Source organism: Tiliqua scincoides, chromosome 3 (assembly GCF_035046505.1).
Source record: "Tiliqua scincoides isolate rTilSci1 chromosome 3, rTilSci1.hap2, whole genome shotgun sequence".
NCBI lineage: Eukaryota > Metazoa > Chordata > Lepidosauria > Squamata > Scincidae > Tiliqua > Tiliqua scincoides.
Genome location: NC_089823.1, coordinates 164,062,148 through 164,082,313, shown reverse-complemented (window position 1 = coordinate 164,082,313; position 20,166 = coordinate 164,062,148). Strand labels below are relative to the sequence as shown.

Sequence of the window (20,166 nt, the reverse complement as noted above, 5' to 3'; positions counted from 1 at the left end):
TTTTGCCTGCAATTGAATCAGTTTCCAGGTGGCTACTTAAAGTAATCCTGGAGATTTTAAGAAGGCCTCCTTGACTTTACAACATTAACAACATTACGTCATGCTGAGGAAGAAAAGGTTTCAAAAAAAACCCTTTCCTCCATGCTGGTTCTTTGTCCAAATTGCACCCCGCCCCCCAATAGCTTCTGCAGCAAAAAAAATAAGCATCTGTCTTTTTGTTGAGCTGCAGGGGGAAAAAAAGGGGGGGGGTAATTCAGACTGGAAAAATAGAAGGGAAGACATAAAATGCTTTGCTATTACTGTCACTCTTCTGAGTCATAGCCCCACTGCAGTTAGATCTCCACTGCCATGTACAGTTTGGCCCTCAGTACATTATTCCTTTTTCAAAAGGAATCATGTCACTTGTAGCAACCCTACCCCTGTATTAATACCACCCTGACACAGCACAGACCCCCCCCCCCCAACCACAGTGGAATAGGGATCATACCATAATGTAGAGTCGATCGTGCAATATAATAGCATCAGGAGTAAAACCGACTCTTGAATCTATGCTAGCACAGACAGAAGCTAAAGTAACTTAATCCAAAATAATATCTAAACAGGCATATTATCATATTAATAAACAATTCAAATGTCAGTTGTAAAGCATACATTGGTTAAAGTTCAGGATGTAACTACAAGAAGTTTTATCACCTAAAAGTAGTCACCAAAAGGCATGAGCTGTAAGACAGGAAGACTGCTTAAGCCTCATTATATGAGTGGCTGCCGTGCTAACACAACACCTGTTTTCTTGCTTCAGTTGACAGTATGGAAAATGTCACATTTAATTGCCTTATAAAGCAGTTCCTCTTCTACACGAGAGCTCAAAAATAGGGTTTCAGAGTCCCACAGGTCACCTCTAAGTGAAAAATCCCTGTATTTATCAAACACTGTTCAGCCCAACACAGATTGCAGCTCCAATGTTAAAAATAGGAACATGAAGAAAAAGCTATCACCAAGTTACAAAAGGGGAACGAAAAGGCAATATACTTATACCTTAAAATAAAGTGGTTATAACAAGATGCTATCACCGACACATACTTCAAGACAGTTTGGACCTCATTTGCAAGCAACATGGCACTCAGCCAGAGACAATGCGTCATTTAATGGTTGGGTGCCCACAGCTTGTATAAGAAAATTATACTGATGCCTCCTTGCAGCTCCATATTTGCACAGAAAATAATCTTTGGAGACATCTTTTTTTGTGCACCTATGAATTACAGCCATAGCACAGCCCTCAATAAAAACAGCAGGGCACAAGAAGTAAAATTTAAACTAGTAGTATCGTGAATATCCTCATGATAAGTATAATTCCATCTTTGCCACAAGCGCTTCAGTGGGGCCTCTGCAATTTACTGATCATTTTTCAGCATATCTGCTCCGCAAACCTATATTTGTTTTATGCCAACTTCCTTTGAAACAGACCCTTGGGGGGAAAAGCTGGTAAGAGATGAGCAGTATCCAGTTTAGGGCAAAGCATCCCTAAGAGATGAGGATGTAACTGTTCTAGGGCTAGATCATCCAGAACGAGATAAAGTACCATTTGGAAATGAACATGTGGTAGGATGGGACAGCTGGTCAAAGAAAAAATAAAAACACACGGGAAAAGGCACATCTAACAATATTTGGAAGAGAACACAATGTACAGGTCCAGCCTATTTATACACAGATTTGACTCAATACGAATGGTCACTGCAAATGAGTGATCCCTGGAGAAGGGGAAAAATGCATCCCTTTAAAATCAGTTTTTAAAACTGAACAGTCCTTTAACAATAGCCTCATTGAGAGAGAGAGAGAGAGAGAGAGAGAGAGAGAGAGAGAGAGAGAGAGAGAGAGAGAGAGGGCAGCTGCAGGTCTGTAGCCAGGATTCTAGAGGTGGGGGGGCAACTATTTTTGGGGGGGGGGCAATTATGTTGGGTATCTATACTGGTGTGCAAAATGAAGGGATAAGTATGGAAACATATCAAAGACCTGTAACTCCCCCAAATTTCATAAAGAGAAAATATTTTGGGGGGGTTATTGAAACACGCATTCATTATCTGTAAAGCAATGTAACAATAATTTGCATAGAATAAATGCATTTCTGTATGCAATGTAAAAGGTATTTCTCTACACAGAAATAACATGCAACATATCCTTTCATTTTACACACCAGCACAACACACAGGCTTGCATCCCTGCAAAAGTAAAACATGTCACTGTGATACAGGTAGTACTTGCTTGTATTGAAAGTCTTTCATTAGCCAATAACACATTGCTGATGCGTTGATATATACTAAAATAAAATTTATTTACTTGACATAAAAGCAAGAGGGAAGTTATGCAAGTCAAATACAGTAACGCCATTGGAACACTAGTTTTTGTTTTGTTTTTTTACAAAATATTCATTACTTTTAAAAAGCAAAGTACAGAAGATTTGAATGATTGAATCTACCCAGTACAGCTGAATTCTCCTATCTTTCTGACAGTTGAATCTCCTGAGAATCAGGGGTGGATCCAGTGTCTGTGTGTGGGGGGGGGGGAGCCATGAGCACTACCTTCAGACCCCAGGTCAACCAGGTGGGTAGATCTGGGCTCCCACCTGGACTTGGAGTCCAGGTCTACCTGCTGGGTAGACATGGACTCCTGACTGAGCTTATAGCCTCTTTGGCTATTTGCTGGGTAAACCTGGGCTCCCACCTGGACTTCGAAACCAGGTCTACCTGCTGTGTAGACTTGGGGTCCCACTTGTGCTTATCGCCTCTGTGGACATTTGCTGCACGGGTAGACCTGGGCTCTGACCTGGACTTGGAGCCCAGGTCTACCTGCTGGGTATACTTGGGTTCCGGATTGAGCTTTTAGCCTATGCGGTTATTTGCTGGGCAGGTAGAGCTGGGCTCCCACTTGGACTTGGAGTCCAGGTCTACCTGCTTGGGTAGACCTGGGCTCCCGATTAAGTTTAGAGCCTACATAAAAACTTACAAAGAGCCCTGCTGGATCAGACCAAAGGCCCATCCAGTCCAGCTTCCTGTATCTCACAGTGGCCCATCAAGTGCTTCAGGGAGCACAAAAGACAGCAAGACAAAACCTGCGTCCTGGTGCCTTCCTGCACCTGGCATTCCAAGGTAGTCTACTTCAAAAATCAGGAGCTTGCACATACCTATCATGACTCGTAACCATGATGAACTTTTCCTCCAGATATTTGTCCAATCCCCTCTTAGAGGCATCTAGGTAAGATACTATCACCACTTCCTATGGCACAGAGTTCCACAGATTAATTACACACTGAGTAAACAAATCTTTTCTTTTATCTGTCCTAACTCTCCCAACACTCAATTTTAGTGGATGTCCCCTGGTTCTGGTGTTATGTGACAGGGAAAAGAGTATCTCTCTCTGTTCACTCCATCCATCCCCTGCATAATTTTGTATGTCTCAATCATGTCCTCCCTCAGGCCTCTGTGGCTGTTTGCTGGACTTGGAGCCCAGGTCTACCTGCTTGGGTAGACCTGGGCTCCTGATTGAGCTTAAAGCCTCTGTGGCTGTTTGCTTGGTGGGTAGACCTGGGATCCCATTCCAGCCAATCTCCTTGACACCTGCCCAGTGGGTGGTCCCCTGACACCTGATTTTGCTCTCCATCCTGACAGATGTCCTTCCCTGCTGGCAGGACAGTTGGGGGGGGATATGCACCCATGGCCTCCCCTGGATTTGCCCCTGCTTAGAACCTTTTCTACACTTCAGTTCTTGGTTCTCTTTAGCTCAAATGCTTTCCATGCTTTCTCCACCAGAAAAAGGGTCTCCCCAGTCCCCAAGTAGCAGCCAATAATTTTAAATATATATATGAAAGGCAAAAACCCCACCATGATTTATCCAAACAAAAACTTTTCTCCCTGCACCTCTACAGCAATACCTTGTAGTAATTAGCATGTTCCACAGTAGAAGAAATAGCACCCTCACCACCACCCCCTGCCAGTACAAGTAGAAATCTCTCCCTAACTTCCTTGTAGCTTCTCTTGACCAGCCCCGCTCTCCATGTGCTCTGGATGGGGGCAGGGTGACCAGAGGTCATAACTTCCAAGGAGCCCTCCAAGACCCTGTTTTACTCACTCTACATACATGCTCTCTCTCTCTCTCTCTCTCTCTCTCTCTCTCTCTCTCTCTCTCTCCCATCCCTGCCAAAAGCACCAGACCCTCTTACCTCCTGTGCATGAAAAAAGTTGCAAAAAGGGCTTCAAATCACCCCCAACTGATGCCAGACTAGAAAAAAGAGGACAGGTTTGGAAAAAATCCGGGGGGGGGGCAAACTGCTTGCTCGGGGGGGGGAACCCCTCTGCCCCCCCCAGCTACGGCCCTGGGCAACTGGCTAACAATCCATCAATCCTTCTCTCTCTAGGAGACTCCTCCCTTCCCCCTGAGCACATGAAAGAAAGGTGATCACATTGCATTGGTGAAGGGAGGGACTGTGTGAAGCGGATGACTGATTGATGGATTGTCTTCTTAATGGCTCTTATCTTACATCACAAAGGTCAGCAAGGCTATTTTTAAATCACCAGCACAAGGGAACTTTGTTTTTTAAATTGATTTGCTATCATGAGTTTTTTGCCATCCTCATGAGTGCTTGGAACAGAACCCATGCGAATAATGAGGCTCAACCTGTACATATGTTAATATGCAAATGCTAGAAGCCTCTGAGGCAAGATGGAAGAGCTGGAGTGCCTGGTTGCAAAGTTCCTGGAGCATAATGCCTGGTGCCTGGTTCCTGGGGCATAATGGAAACCTGGTGGAACAGACAGAACCTTGGGGATAATGTGGGCCCTCAGTATTCATGGGGGATCAGTTCTATACCCTCCCTCCTGCAGATACTGAAATCCACAGGGGGCAGGGTTGTGGTACCTCAGTAACTTACATGAAGGCTGCCCCAGGCACTCCAAAGGTTGTGCTGGCCTCCCAGCATCCTCAGATGTCCTTCCAGACATAACCTTAAGCCACTTCCAGTTCACATCAGCAACTTCCAGTTATATTCAAAAGGTGTTCTGCATGTGAACTTGAGCCCACTGATAAGGAAGGTCCACTGTATTCCAGTACACGAATTCAATAGAAAGGACAGGGAGGAGCATATAGGGGGTAATGGAACTCTGTATGTCAAAAGAGTATAGAAACTAACAAATTAAAAGGCTTAGGGGAGCCAGACTCCTGCACTGAATCACTGAATTCCTGCTGCTTCCTGACAGATCGGACCCAGATGGTGAGACTGGGGGATACCTGTTCAGCCATTGACTTGCGGAGGTACCTCAGGGAACTATCTTGTCCCCCATGTTTAACACCTACATGAAGCCGCTGGGAGACGTCATCCGGGGACTTGGATACCCAGCTCTCTCTCTCTCTCTCTCTCTCTCTCTCTCTCTCTCTCTCTCTCTCTCTTTTCCACCATGTTTCAAGGAGGCTGTTGAAGTTCTGGAGTGCAATCTGGAAGCAGTGGGGCCCTGGATGATGGCTAATAAACTGAAATTACATCCATATAGGACAGAGGTCCTCCTGATCCAGAAGGTGGCTATGCAGGTATTAGACTTGCTCTGGTAGACAACTTGCTCTGGTTGGGATAGCACTCCCTCTGATGGAGCAGGTTTGCAAACTGGGAGTCCTCCTGGACCCACAGCTGTCCCTGGATGTTCAGGTGGCATCTGCGGCCAGGGGGGCTTTTGCCCAGCTTCGGTCGGTGCACCAGCTGTACCTGTGTCAGCCAGATCTGGCAATGGTGCTCCCTGCCCTAGTGACATCGCAGTTAGACTACTGTAACTGCATGAGGCTACACCTGAAAATGGTTCAGAAGTTGCAGTTAGTGCAGAATGCGGCAGCTCGGTTGGTCACTGGGGCTCAGCATGTGGAATCTGCTATGCCATGGCTCTGCTGGCTACACTGGCTGCACATTCCTTTCCTTCAGGGTATTGGTTTTAACCTTTAAAGCCCTATACGGCATAGGACCGGATCTCTAAAGGCTGCCTTTCCCCATATATTCCTGTGTGTCCCCTGAGATCAGAGAGTGCCCTCCTCAGGGTACCGCCACCATCTGAAGCCAGGGGAATGGCAGCAAGGTGTAGGATCTTCTTGGTTGTGGTAACTTGTCTCTGGAACCAGCTGCCAGAAGGTCTGAGAGCAGTTTCAGTTCAGTTTAATAAATAATAATAATAATAAACTTTATTTGTATCCCGCCCTTCTCTCTAAAAGGGACCCAGCATATACCTAAAAGGTATATGGTTTCCGGTGGGGTTTGAAGACCCATCTATTTCATCTGGTCTTTGGGGAGGAAAGTACTCCTTAGAGACCCCTTAATTTTTAATTTTTATGCTGCTATATATTATTTTATCTGATCTTTTATTGTTTTTAAATTGTTTTTTATTATTTTAATGGTTTTTCTATTTTAATTTTTTATTCTGACATTTCAATGTTGATGTATTTGTTCTGTTGTAGACTGTTCTGGGTTTTTAGAAAAGTGGTATAAAAATCCTTTAAATAAATAAATCATTGTGGTTACAAACAGTATGTGGAAATATTAATTTAGTGCTGGGGACATGCATCACACTCCTGATCAAATGCCGAAGGTCATCTTGACTTGGAGAAAGAAATCAGGTTGCATCATAGTAATGGATTACTTCAATTATCCTCATGGACTGGGTAAATTCATCATCAGGCCACAATAAAGAGAGAACATTTTTAGATACATGGAGTATCCTGATCCTAGCTGCCCTACCACCGGCATTGCAGCCCCAGCACAGACAGTGGGTGTTGCTAACATGCCTTGTTGATACCACTGATTGACCCCCAGCTGCTGACAGGGCCAAGCGGCATGGGGGTATGGGGAGGGTGGCAGGAGGGCATGGGGGATGTGTTCCTGGGCAGAGGGAGGGTGGGGGGAGGGCTGGGAGAGGATGGAAGAGAGGAGGGTCAGTAGTGGGAGGGAGGTGGAAGCAGCGGAGGCATCCTCCGCCAAATCCTATTCACTGGATTGGGCTCGGAAGCCCAACATGGGGCTTCTCAAGTCTGCACCAGCAATTTAGCTGTCACTGACTCAAGGAGCCCCACTGAGCAGGTTGGGGCTTTACTTGGGGTAAGGGACAAAAAAACCTCTAGCCTGCTTTATCCAGCACAGGATACAGCGGTGGGCATTTAATGCCGCAGCTCCTGTGCTGAATAGGATTGGGCCTCAAATGTACCCTAGAGCAGGCAAAGGGGAGGAACCCCTACACAAAATTCCACATGGCGCCCAGGACATAGTATGAGATATGTTTTTGATAAGGAATAATAAGGAACAGTGACCATAGTGGTATCCACTTCAATAAATATGTATGTAAAGTTTCCAAAGAAGTCCAGCATGAACAGGTTACATTTGGGGTGTCTATTAATAATAATAATACTATTAGTATTATAATATGTGTAAGTATTCCAGCAAGAATCCAAGATCCGTGACCTGGTCAAGTACATGGCTTCTGCAAAGCACAGATGGGCAGGACATGTCATTCACCGAACAGACGACCGATAGATCACCAGAATCATGCACTGGATCCCATACCATGTCAAAAGAACCCCTGGCCGGAAAGAAATGGACAGTGAATGACAATAAAGCTGGAATTCTGACATGTTCCATGGAGAGTGAGGAAGAAAAGAAAAAAGAAGAATTGTCAAGGCAAGGTGCGGAGACCGGCTGGTGGGTGTGCTTATAATTAGATTCAAGATTTGGGAGAGACAAATAAGAAGGTTTCTATATGGAATAGATGCCATTTGATAGACTATTGTTGGAAACAAAAGAAAAATATATACAAAAATGTATATGTTTTTATTGGATTTTGAGACATAAGAAAAAATAATGTATGATAAAATGGGCATAAAACTTAGATCATAATATCACAATAGATCAAAGGGAACAGATCTAGAAGCATGATATAAAACTTATTAGAGCAACAAATTTTTACAGATGGTACATGACACCAAAAAACTGGTAAAAATGAAACAGAATATATCAAGTAGTTGTTGGAAGTGTAAATGTGTGGAAGGAACATGTGGTGGATATGTAAAAAAAATGCAAATCTATTGGAGAATGGTAAGAAATGTAATATAAGAGATAGTTGAATTTATGATATTGCTGAAACCTGAATTATTTTTGCTTAATATTATTTTAGATGTTATAGACAAAGAAAACGATGTGTATTTAGTTATTATTATTTTAATTGTAGTGAGGATTTAATATGTTAGATATTGGAAGGATTTTAAAATATTAATGAAAGATGAATTAATAGAGACAATAATGAGGCAACGGACAGGCGTTCAGAAATTTTGGATTAATAAAGAAAACCGACACAAATTGAGCAATGGAAATCTTTTTATGCGTGGTTGAAAATGAAGTTTTAGAAATATATGATAGGGCATTTATATGATTGTATTACATATATATTATATTTGATATTATATAATAGACAAAGGATGAATGAAAAAAGATATTAAGAGGTAAATTTAGAAGAGGAAATTGATTAAGATATGCAATGATTTATTAGTTATAGTGATATATGATAAAGATATATGATTTCCTGCACCCCTTTTTTGTGTGTTTAGTGGTGTTATGTTTTTTGTGTTATGTGTTATGTGTGTTTGTTTATATTTGTTTTTGGAAAATAAAAATAATAAAAAAGAACCCCTAGGCTGTCAAATAACCCCTACTCGCTGGTCAAATACCTTTTGCCAGTCATTTAAACAACAGGGACTGCCGCACTGGACAACAGTCGCACTAGACCAAACAACATGGAAAGAGTGTGGGCCACATTGGAAAGATTGCCAATGAGGATGGACCATCAATGTATGTATAAGTGTTATAGATAGAGAGAAGTTTTGTTCCTCTCTCGCAATACCAGGAGTCATTTCATGAAACCAATTGGTGCACACCGTTTTGGCACAGCTGCACCTTTGCCACTTGTGGGGGAAAGGATTGGAGCCGTAGAGGCAACTGGTGGGCAACTCTGTGAAATAATAGGATGCTGGACTAGTTTGATGTTTTGCCTGATCCAGCAGGGCTTTTCTAATGTTCTTAGGCTGCAATTCCATACATACTTTCCTGGGAGTAAACCCCATTGACCTCAACGTGACTTAATTCTGCATAGAAATGCATAGGATTGAGCAGTTAGAATCGACTGACAAGGATTGTGGTGGTCTACCGTGAGTGGGAGGAGGGGGCTTCCCCATCTCAGATTTTCACAACCCTCTGATTGAGAGCTCACAAGATTTCCAGAGGCAATCAGAAACATTTCCATGCCTGCAAAAAGCAAGCTATTTCACTGGCACTGCCGCAAACTTTCTTTGAACAAAAAGAACAAAAGAGAACAAAATTAATAATAAATAAGCCCTACAAAAAGCAAACAAAAAAAATCAACCCTGATTTATAGATGCACTGCAGAATGACCCTCTGCGGTCTAGTCATCAAATGTTTACAACTGCCATCCTTCAGCCTTTCAAAGTTTAATTTTAGCGACCTTTAGAATGATAGGTTTGAGAGCCCACTGAACTGTATTGTGAAATAAGAAGATTGCAGTTGTGAGCATGTAGGACCAAAATTGACTTGACATGATCCCCAGAGATTGCGTCTTGCTTTGCAACACTGTGGTTTATTAGGCATTAATATCTATGATACAAATCTCCAAACAAATATGAATGGAATCTTCAGGCAGTTCATTTTAATTGGATCTTATGCTAAACAGCAGGCCTATTATGAACTCCTGATGTCTGAGCTCTTGAAGAACGTTTCCATCACTGGCATGCACCTTCTTCCCCACCAGAAATTTATGTTATATAAAACTATCAGAATTTAGCTCTGGGGTGTGGGGCAAATTTAGATACCAGAGGTTAAGTAGGTAGGTGAGCATGTGTGCATACAAGATCTGAACTGGAATTGTGATGATGGTACAAGGTTAAAGCCTCCCTTCTCTCTCCTCAGCAACCTGGTCCCGATACATACAGGGGTACAATTTGGTCACTATTAACTTTTTATATGTTTGAAGTAATGTGTGATTTGACCCTTGATTATTCTGCAGTGTGTGCAGGAGGCCAGTCTATGACCACAATAATGGAGCTTCATGTTTTGCCTCTAAGCATGGATTCATACCACCAAATTACCCACTCGAAAGGATTGGGGGGATTTTGAAGACACCAATGACAGGAGTCAAACAAAGAGGTTGTGTTGCTTGATATATGAAAAAAGGGTCATCCTACATGAATCACAGCATGCAATCACTGCAAAAAGACTCCCCCCAAATACAAGTCACCCTTGTATTCTCTGCTATTCATCATTCAGAATCCCTGACTGAATCATTTTGATAAAGGTTAGAAAGCCTTTCACACTCTCCAACTTCAAAAGACAACGGCTTCTTTCTTAGACCTGTCACCTGTTCTTCTCATGACCTATTTCACTCATTACTAAGAATAGTGAGTTATGAAACAGGCTGAGAATGTCTGTATATTGCAAGCAGTTGCTTACCTTCACAGAGTACAGTAAGTTCTGTAATGGTTCACTATGATGATATAGTTATGAGCTCAAAAACACCAAAAGAAGAGCAGTGTTCTTTTTACTGTGGCACATGACAAAAGAGAATGAGGTAGAATGTGAAGCAAGTAAGAATATTGTACAATAATGCCTTTGTTTTTGAGATGTCTGTTTAACTAGAAAAAAATTAAGAGAATTAACTTTTCAGAAGCCAAAACACATAATGTATCTTAACATTTAGACATCTCTGAAACAATTATGAAAAATCAGCCAATGACTGTGGAGTTTCATAACCGAGGACAATAAAGCAGCTTGAACACCCTCTGAATTTTGAGTGACTCAGGAAAATGGAACTGAACATCCAAAAGGACTCAGTTGTAATCTGTGGCACATCATGGCCAAACTGTTCCTCATTTTGGTAGAGCAAATAAATCCTAAAGGCCTACAGGATGTTCACATTGACCAGACAGAATATAGAACGGGAAACGACATATCTATTTGCAAAATCAATTTCCAGATACTGCTGTTGCTAGGAAATCATGACCAGAAATGGAGGTGCTCGAAAGACTTCATACAATTCTCAGTAAACCTCCTTGCGACAACCCTATAAAAGGCTGGCCAGTATTATTATTATTCCAATATTACAGATGCAGAGTGGGGGGTGAGAAATCGTGGCACTGAAACAAGCCATGTGATTGCTTCAGTTTCTCAAAACTCATCTCAAAGTTACATAGCTTACTACACCACAGTAAAGCTTAGGAAAGCAGAGTCGCAATATATTGATGGCACTAAAAATGCAGTTTGAGTTTCTAACTAGGCAGATGCTGAAGCACTGACATGACCACATGGACAATTTATTTGATGGTGTCAATTTGTTCTCAGACACCAAGTGTCACAAATTAACTTGCTAAGGCAATTTCTCATGCAATTTACAAATAAGTTTTGTTTGACAGAGAAACCACGCCATTTAAAGTTGGTACCTTTCACACATTCATATTCAATGGTGGGTTAAACCACACCCCTAGTGTGATCCATCTTGCATAGCTGTGGATCATTTATAATTAATCCATCATGAGGAAAAGGCCAATAGCATAGGTCAATCCCATTTGATCAGCACACTCTTCCCTACAGAGGAAAAGTGCATGTAATGGGATCGACCTGCATAGTTGTTTAACTCGCATAGAATCTACATCTATCATGGGATGACACCATAGGCAAGCAGCTCCCATTCCCCTATATGTGTGAGAAGGAGACCATCCATTCATAGTAAAGTAACACGTACAATCCAAATAACGGAAATGCTTTTAATAGAATCAACCAAAAGGTATAAAATAGCAATCCTTCAAATCCTATAGGATTCTTCATGAGGCTAGTGGGAAGCAAAGGGGAGGGGGAACTGGGGACATGTTATACGTGCCCCAACAGTCTATATCTTATAAAAGAAAAAGTTTATGTTTAGGAGAGTTTCATACAGACTCCATCTTTTGCTTTTACAGGATACAGATTGTTGAGAAACTTAGAACATGTCCAAACCTTCTCCCCTCTTTTGCTTAATATCTAGCCAATGGCATAGCTAAGAGGGTGCAGGGGGTAGCAGTTGCACCGGGCATCAAGATTTAGGGGACCAACGAGCTGAGTTTGACACTAGTGATCAAAATTGTGAAAATATTGGTATGCATGAATAATACTATCATGTTATATATCATTGGGAAGGTAATTTAATGCAGAATGCAATGAAATGAACCGCAGTAAAATATCTTTATTCTATCAAACATTGCGGCCAATTAACTAGAAAATGAAAACACAATCACCTTATGAAACAAAAAGTGGATTTTCTTTAACTCAAAATTGATCTATTAGACTGATTGTTCTGAGAACCAATGAGATGTTATTATGTTATTGACATGTTGCAATGACATGTTATTATAATACAGCATGGAACCCATAAAATGTTAATATGAGTCAGCTCTCATTTTCATGTATCATAATACAGTTAGCCCCGCTAACAGGGTAAAAAGTCACTTTTTCAAGTGGTACTCTTCTTATATTTAGCAGGGGGAGAAAAACTGTCCCCCTTCACCCCAGCATAGTGTCTCTAACCAACCAGGGGCTCACTTTTTATTTATTTACTTAAATTTGATTTTGTCTAGGGAGTGGGCTACAAATCTTCTTTGACTCCAGATAGCAGATAGATGATGCCTTAGCTATGCCACTGACTGGGGAGAGGCAGTAGATCAAGTGGGTGGCAAGCTGCTAGGGGGAGGAGGTAGGTTGCCCCCTCCCAATTTTCACTTTTTTAAAAGCCTGGGAGTGACATCACTTCCTGTTGTGACATCACTTCCAGGGCATCATTTCGAGCTTGGCATGATCTTTCGAGCTACATGATCATTAGCTACGCCACTGTAACTAGCCCAGCAATTTTCAACTTTCATCTCATGGCACACCAGGAGGGCACTAAAATTATCAAGGTGCACCCACAGTTTTTTAACAATTGACATGGTACACTGCTGGCCAGCAGCTCATAACCCCCGTTGTCCTATAGGTGTGCCATGGTGTGCCAGGTTTATATATTATATAAACCTCTCCCAAACTCCCATGGCACACCTGTAGACCATTCATGGCACACCAGCATGCCACAGTGCAATGCTTGAAAATCCCTGATAGCCTGTGGGTTTCAAAAGCTTACTGTTTGTCACCCTTTTACATTTATGTTGCTCTTAATAAGGCATTATTTCACTTTAGATAGTAGATGTTTCTGCTAATGCACCAACACAGTCACTATTCACACACACACACAAAATTGTGATGTTTAAAGTAAATGAATTAACAAGAAGTGTGCCAAAATTCTGTGCACCAGAATACCTAGGAGCAAGTCCCACTGAAATTAGTGGGACTTCTGTGAAATCATGCTTAGGATATCATTAGTAGATTAATTTTAGATTAGGTATTACTGCTTCCTGGTTATATTACCATATTTTTGGACTGTAACCTCTACCTGATAGTGTCTATAGGTTAGTGTAAATATCTGGGTTTAAAATGTAATTAACTCTCTTACTGTGAATTTTGAGTTGTAATTTTTTAAAGTTGTCCTCCTCTGGCATGCATATTGGGAGACAGCTTCTGTAGAAAGAGCTGAAGTATCTATTGGAGGCATATATAAAGGAGCAGAATGCTTTTCACTCACCTAGAAAGAGAGGGAAAAAGAGAACAGATTAATGATTTGGTTATCAATCACCTCAAAACCTCAAGATTCAACTCTGATTATTGAGTTGTTGCTTCTCCAGAATATATTTACCCCATTAATCTCCAACCTGCAAATAATTAAAGACAAATAACAATCTACAGGACAGTAAGAACAGTAAATAGCAGCTATGGCAGGCCACTGTCCCCTATCACTGTCCCAATCCAGATCTCCCCATCCACTACAGCTGATGGTTGTACAGAACAAATAATCCCATTGATGCCAATTATAATTTTTTTTCCTCCAAGGTAAATGGAAGCCATGGAAGGGTCAATACTGATTAGGACATAGAAATTGGAATTAAAAAAAAAAAATCTCTCCCCATGCTACAACCCCAATCCATGAGACTGGGGGCAATCTGGGCACTATTTACTAGGGGGGGAGAAAGAAAAACCAAAGCATGCTAGCCCCTGTCACATCTTGTTTGACCCTTATATAAAGCATTGGACCATGAAGCGCCATTGTTGGAGAAATGTCCAGAAAAACAGAAGAAACGAACAGCCCAATCCCATGCATGGCTACTCAGAAGTAAGTCCCATTATAGTCAATGGAGCTTACTCTGAGGTAAGTGTGGATAGGATTGCAGCCAGACAGTTTTCACTGCAACATATGTTCTGACTGGTGGCAAATGTTCTCCATGCCAATAGCCTTCATAAAAGCTAGTGCTTCAGTAAGGAAATAGAGCATTTTTTGTTCCCAAATACCGAAGCACAGCTTTCATGTTGAGAGCTGATTTTGCTACATGTGAAAGCTGCAGCTGAATTCCACAGCATGGCAAGGGAATTAGCTAGTCAACAGCACAAGTGGATCAGGAACGATTTCCTCATGGAAGGACAGCAGAGTGTGGCAACAAAATCATTCTTGATGTGAGTACTTAGTACTTTTTCCTCTATTAAAAGTGTGATTCACAAACTCAAATTTTAGAACAGCTCTATTTAAAAGACCACTGACAGTTGTTCCAGATGGAGTCCTTCTGAATTGACACATGGGGGGGGGGGGGAATGGGGTCACCCAGGTATACAGTGGGACTCTTTCTTCCACTTCTGTAACAGAGACGTGACAGTAACATATGGAACAAAAGAATTTTTGCTTCACTAGATAAACTCTTATGCTAATATTATGGCATACAGACATTATATATGATCCAGTAGAGACTAGAAATTCATTTACTTATTCAATGGTTCTTGTACTAGGATAATTTATAATAGCGGTGGTAAGCACAGTTTTCTGGCAATTTTCACTCTGTGTTTTGAGGGGAAGGAAGTAAGAGTGTGCATGTGACAGACAGACAGACAGACAGACAGACAGACAGACAGACAGACAGACAGACAGACAGACAGCAAGTGCTTGCCCTGGTAAACAGGTCAAAAGGATTCAGGGGGTTGCAACATCATCATCATCATCATCATCATAACTTTATTTTTATCATCATCATCATCATCATCATCATCATAACTTTATTTTTACCCCGCCTTTCTCTCCGAAGGGACTCAAGGCAGCTTACAACAGGTTAAAAACAGATTAAAAACATAATTTAAAAACAAATAAAAGCATATTAACACATATCATAAAAATAGCAGTCAGATAAAAAGTAGTCAGGTAAAAAGAGCATAGAGCAGCAAATCATAAAAGAATCAGGCCTGTAACCAAGTATTTAAAAAATATTAAAAGATGTTGAAAAGATGTTAAAAAGGCTGAGAACTCAGAAGGCTTGTTTAAACAGAAGGGTCTTCAGGCCTTGCTGAAAAGTCTCAAGAGAGGGAGCAATTCTTAAGTCAAGTATTCAGCCATTCTTAAGTCAAAAGTAGTCAGACAATAATAATATAATCTGTAAATTATACTTTAATGGTGATTTTTAAATGGTAGACATCATATTACAGCTAAATGTGCTCCCAGAAACATGATGCTCACCAAAAAAAAAAAAAAAAAAAACTTCCAAGGAAAATAGTGTTGAATAGGAATTGTTTGAAGTTATCTCAGCTGGGTGAAGTTTTGACTCTTTGCTTCAACTAGTTTCAACAATTTAATGCTAAATTTTAATTAACATTTAAATGTAATGTAAGAGCAGCCTGAAGAAAGTGCATATTCAGGGTGCTCCATCATCTATGGCTTTAGTTAGGATTGCTTCCTGGTTAAACATGATTAAGTATCAACATGATCTGGAAAATAATTTGGTCACCTTAAAGAAGTTCCCTTTGTGGAAAGCTTATTGTTTCTGGAGATGTCAGTAAATACTGAGTACTGTTTTAGACAGAAAATTTGGTAACATTCTATATGAATCTTTGTGCAGATTTTCTGCTGCCTCCAGGCTTATATGCTTGTGCTTGTAGAACAAGAGAAATTATGGATTTACCGCATTTGTATGTGCGTGTGTGTTCTCTGTAACTGAAAGTCACAGGGGTGGGAGTTTATGTCTAATTCGCAGAAAATTGATTCTCTTTTTTCAGACGATAATTGAGAAGTTATCTAAAAAGTAGTCAGATTTGCATTAGTCTTGCTGAAATCCAATCAAAATGTTATGGATTCCCCTGTTCTCAATTGGTTTTTGGATCAATTTGGGAATGAGGGTGTGTGTGCGATTATGACTCTGCTCCAGTTTCATCTTGCCCATTTTACATAATCTTGTTTTATGTCAGGTTGGCTATGATCTGTAGCACAACAAAGACGTTTCAATTCATTCACAAGTGAATGAGGCATCTTAGGAAATGCTATTACCTTCCATTTTTTTAACATGAAGCAAGAAACGAGCCTTCTTGCCAGGATCTGCAAAAGATGGTGATATGTCTGGTATCTGGTCTAGCTCCTTTATGCTTGGCCCTCAACCCCCTGTGTTCAAGATCTTTGTACTTTCAGCCATCATAGCAGGCAGCCTGGAATGCTTTGGTCCTTGAAGTCAATGTTTATAATTCACAGTTTGCTGTTGCCAAATGGTGCCCAAAATCCATCATTTTGTTCTGCCTAATTATAGCACCACTGCCTAATTGTAGTCCCCTGGAGTTTTGCCTAACCTCCTTGGACTTGTACGATACTCACTAGCATGAGTCCACAGCCTACTACAGTCCATTATTTTGTCACTGGCCCTTGTCTAAAATTAGCTGATCATCATGTTGCTCCAATTAAAATTAGAACAAAATTAATTTGAAAACCCTTAAAATCCAATTAACCTTTCTTTCAACTCTTTCTTAATCCCAGAGGCAGCAGGGAATCTACACAAAGACAATTCTGGTAGCAAAACGTCATGGGCTGATGATGAAAGTAAGGTCTTTTCTCCCCTCTGTATTAGTTCAGGAGTTTTATTCCATTAAAATACATATTGCTTTGATGTGTATCTTGATTGTACAAAGTTCATTTGAGATGGATGCTAACTAGCTGAGTTGTAGAAAGCTAGCTAGGGCTGTTCATACACTGAGAATGGTTGGCATTAAGTATTTTCACCCTAAAATACAAGAGCATGCACTGTAACATAATCCATTTTTGTGTTACTACTTACATTCTTGGAGAAATAATATCTCCACCACAAATCAAGGTGATTAAATTGCTGCTTAAAACAAATAGTCACAAAAGAGAGAGAGAAATAAGAAAACATTAGCTACCATTTATTCCAATGTTGTTTTAAATCTATATTACAAACAGTCTAAAGGTATTTTTCTAGAGGTGTTGGTAAATCCTCAGACAGTGATTAGCGGTTTTACCCTAATATCACAGAGGCTGGGCAATCAAAAGGAACTCTTTGCCATTGGTTGAGCTGTTCTGATACTAGGAAGAAGCAGGAAGGGGGCTTTGGGAAGGAGTTGGCAGCAAGAGACTTAAACAAAGAACAGGTAGAAGATGGAATGGTTCAGAAGAATGAGCAGAAGACAGAAGGCTACAGAAAGTTTGAGAGGGGAAGAAAAACACGAGACAGAACAGGCAGAAAGAAGCAACGCCAGGAACTGGTGATATAAATCAAACTGAGGGGGGATTTATTTTATTTTTCACATTTTTATACAGTCCTTACTCCAAGGAGCTCAGGGTGGTGTACATGGTCCCCTTCCCTCCCTCCTTTTGTCCTCACAACAACCCTGTGAGGTAGGTGAGGCTGAGAGATCGTGACTGGCCCAAGGTCATCCAGGGAGTTTCATGGCTGAGTGGGGATTTGAACCTGGATCTTCCAGAACTAAGTCCAATTTCCAAATCACTACACCATCATGGCAAGCTGTCTTATATTCAGTCAGGCCTCAGTATTGTCTGTGTTGATAGGTAGTAGGTGCCCAGGGTATTATAGGGAAATGTTATCTTTGCCCTACCAGGAGATGCCAGGGTTTGAACCTGGGACCTTCTGCATGCAAAGCATGAGTTTACCACCTCAATTTGGGCCTTTCTGAAAGTTCAGGAATTAAAATAATGGAGTGAATTGAAATAACCACTCAGAACTTTGACTTCTGGCCTCTATTTTGGTACCTGAGATTGCTGAAGTTAATTTGACAAGGCATGTTAATGCACATCATATTACTTAAGTTGATGGAGAAACTATTCACTGAGCACACGCAGAAGCATCTTTACATCTGTTCCACCATTCCATTATACACGCTGTGAATAGTACTATGAACTATTTTATTCGTAGTATTTTAACACAGCTCCTTTATTAGACAAAGGACAATACTGAACTTTAATATACATAATCAAAAGAGCATATTTAAATAAATGTATTGGCAATTGCTGATTCTATTGTTTTGCGGTATTACATTAATTTTTTAAAACTTTATTCTTTAACAAATTCAGTGGCCATCATTGCACAAAATACAAGCGCTATACAATGTTCTGAGCCTGAGAGCAATAGCTCCATCTGGTGGGCTCAGCTCAGATGGAGCTACTACTATTTTTAAAGCACAATAGTAACCTACACTTGGATTATTGACCTGCTATTTTTGACACATGTACAAGATTGCTAAAACGGTCAATGCTCTTAAGTTATCTCTGTGAAACCCTTGAACTAAGCAGAGTAATTACAATACCTTAAGAAAACTGAGAATCGTGTTATATTCATACCTGTTCAGGTTATAGACTGACATAACATGGGCTTTACATTCTTAGTGATAACCATTACATGTGCTGCCCTATTTCATCATATAATTATCCTTTGGCTCACTCATATCCATGATCATATCGCACATATACACTTAGGGCGCAATCGTGCCCTTCACTTGGGCCAGTGCAAGTCCCTTGTACCAGCCCAGGAGGGTCACAAACGTGCTGTAAAGCATGCTTGCGCCTCCTCGGGAGTAAGCCGGGCAGGAGCATGGAGGTTCACCAGACTGCAGAGGCTGACACAAGCTTCCACACCGGTTTCCTCGGCAAGCCTTGCATCAGCCCAGCTGGGCCAATGTAAGGCTCTGGGGTGTGTGGGGAAGAGGCAGGAGGGAAGAGGGAGGGAGGCGTTCCTGGGTGAGGGGAGGGCAGGCAGTGGGTGGTCCTGGGGGCAGGCAGGTGGGGATTGGGAGGCGGGGCTGGGATCCAGCACTTATGCTGGATCCCAACCCTTGTTCCCGGAGAGTTCGGAACAGCTTCAAGCCACTCTGCTCTCCTCGGACTTGTGCCACCTCAGGAGGTGGTGCAAGTCCAAGGAGATCCATAAGGGCAAAGGGGCCTTACCCAGAGGTAAGGGGAAAAGTTTCCCTTGCCTCTGGCTGAGCCACTTCGGGCCCCTATCCTGCACTGGATACAGTGCAAGCCTCTTAGTTTGCCTGTTCCAGCGCAGGGTAGGATTGCACCCTTATGCCTATGCAAATTTGCAGTGGTTCCTGAAATCATTCCGATACTTTTAGAGGTTCTATGATTGCAGAAATTGTTACAGCTTGCATACATGCACACCTACTTCAAAGTCACATGGGATGAATGCACAGAGGGGAAAAGGTGATGGAGTTGAAGCTGGTGTAAACTAGCCTCAACTCATGTCAAGCAATGTGAGTACATTTTCTTGAAGACATCCACAGAAATACTTTATGAATTCTCCAGTGAATTTCAAAGTTGTCTTCCATGTAGAACAGGTGGCTACCTATTTAAAAACAATATGTCACAAACTCAGCTGGACACATGGAGTAATTTGTGTTATTCTCAAGGCCAGGGGAGCCCAAACCCTGACCCTGGGGCCACTTGCAGCCCTCAAGGACTCCCAATGCGGCCCTCAGAGAGACCCTCTAATGAGCCTGTGGCCCTTCGGAGATTTGCTGGAGCCCATACTGGCCCAACACAACTGCTCTCAGCGTGAGGGTGACTGTTTGACCACTCGTTTTAGCTGTGGAATGAGGGCTTCCTCCACTGCTTGCTGTTTCATGTCTGTGATGCAGTAACGGCAGCAAAGAAAAGGCCAGTCTTGCTTTGTGCAAGGCCTTTTATAGGCCTTGACCTG

General features: G+C 41.6%; 1 protein-coding gene across 1 annotated transcript in view; it reads right to left on the bottom strand.

The window, feature by feature from the left end:
- DNTT (DNA nucleotidylexotransferase) overlaps positions 1-20,166 on the bottom strand; it is a 136,537-nt gene that overhangs the window by 104,220 nt on the left and 12,151 nt on the right. Inside the window, exons 3-4 of the mRNA XM_066621018.1 lie at positions 14,726-14,748; positions 13,593-13,678 (exon numbers count right to left, since the gene is read on the bottom strand). Of these exons, the coding sequence (XP_066477115.1) occupies positions 13,593-13,678; positions 14,726-14,748 (109 nt within the window). The remainder of the gene's footprint in view (positions 1-13,592; positions 13,679-14,725; positions 14,749-20,166) is intronic.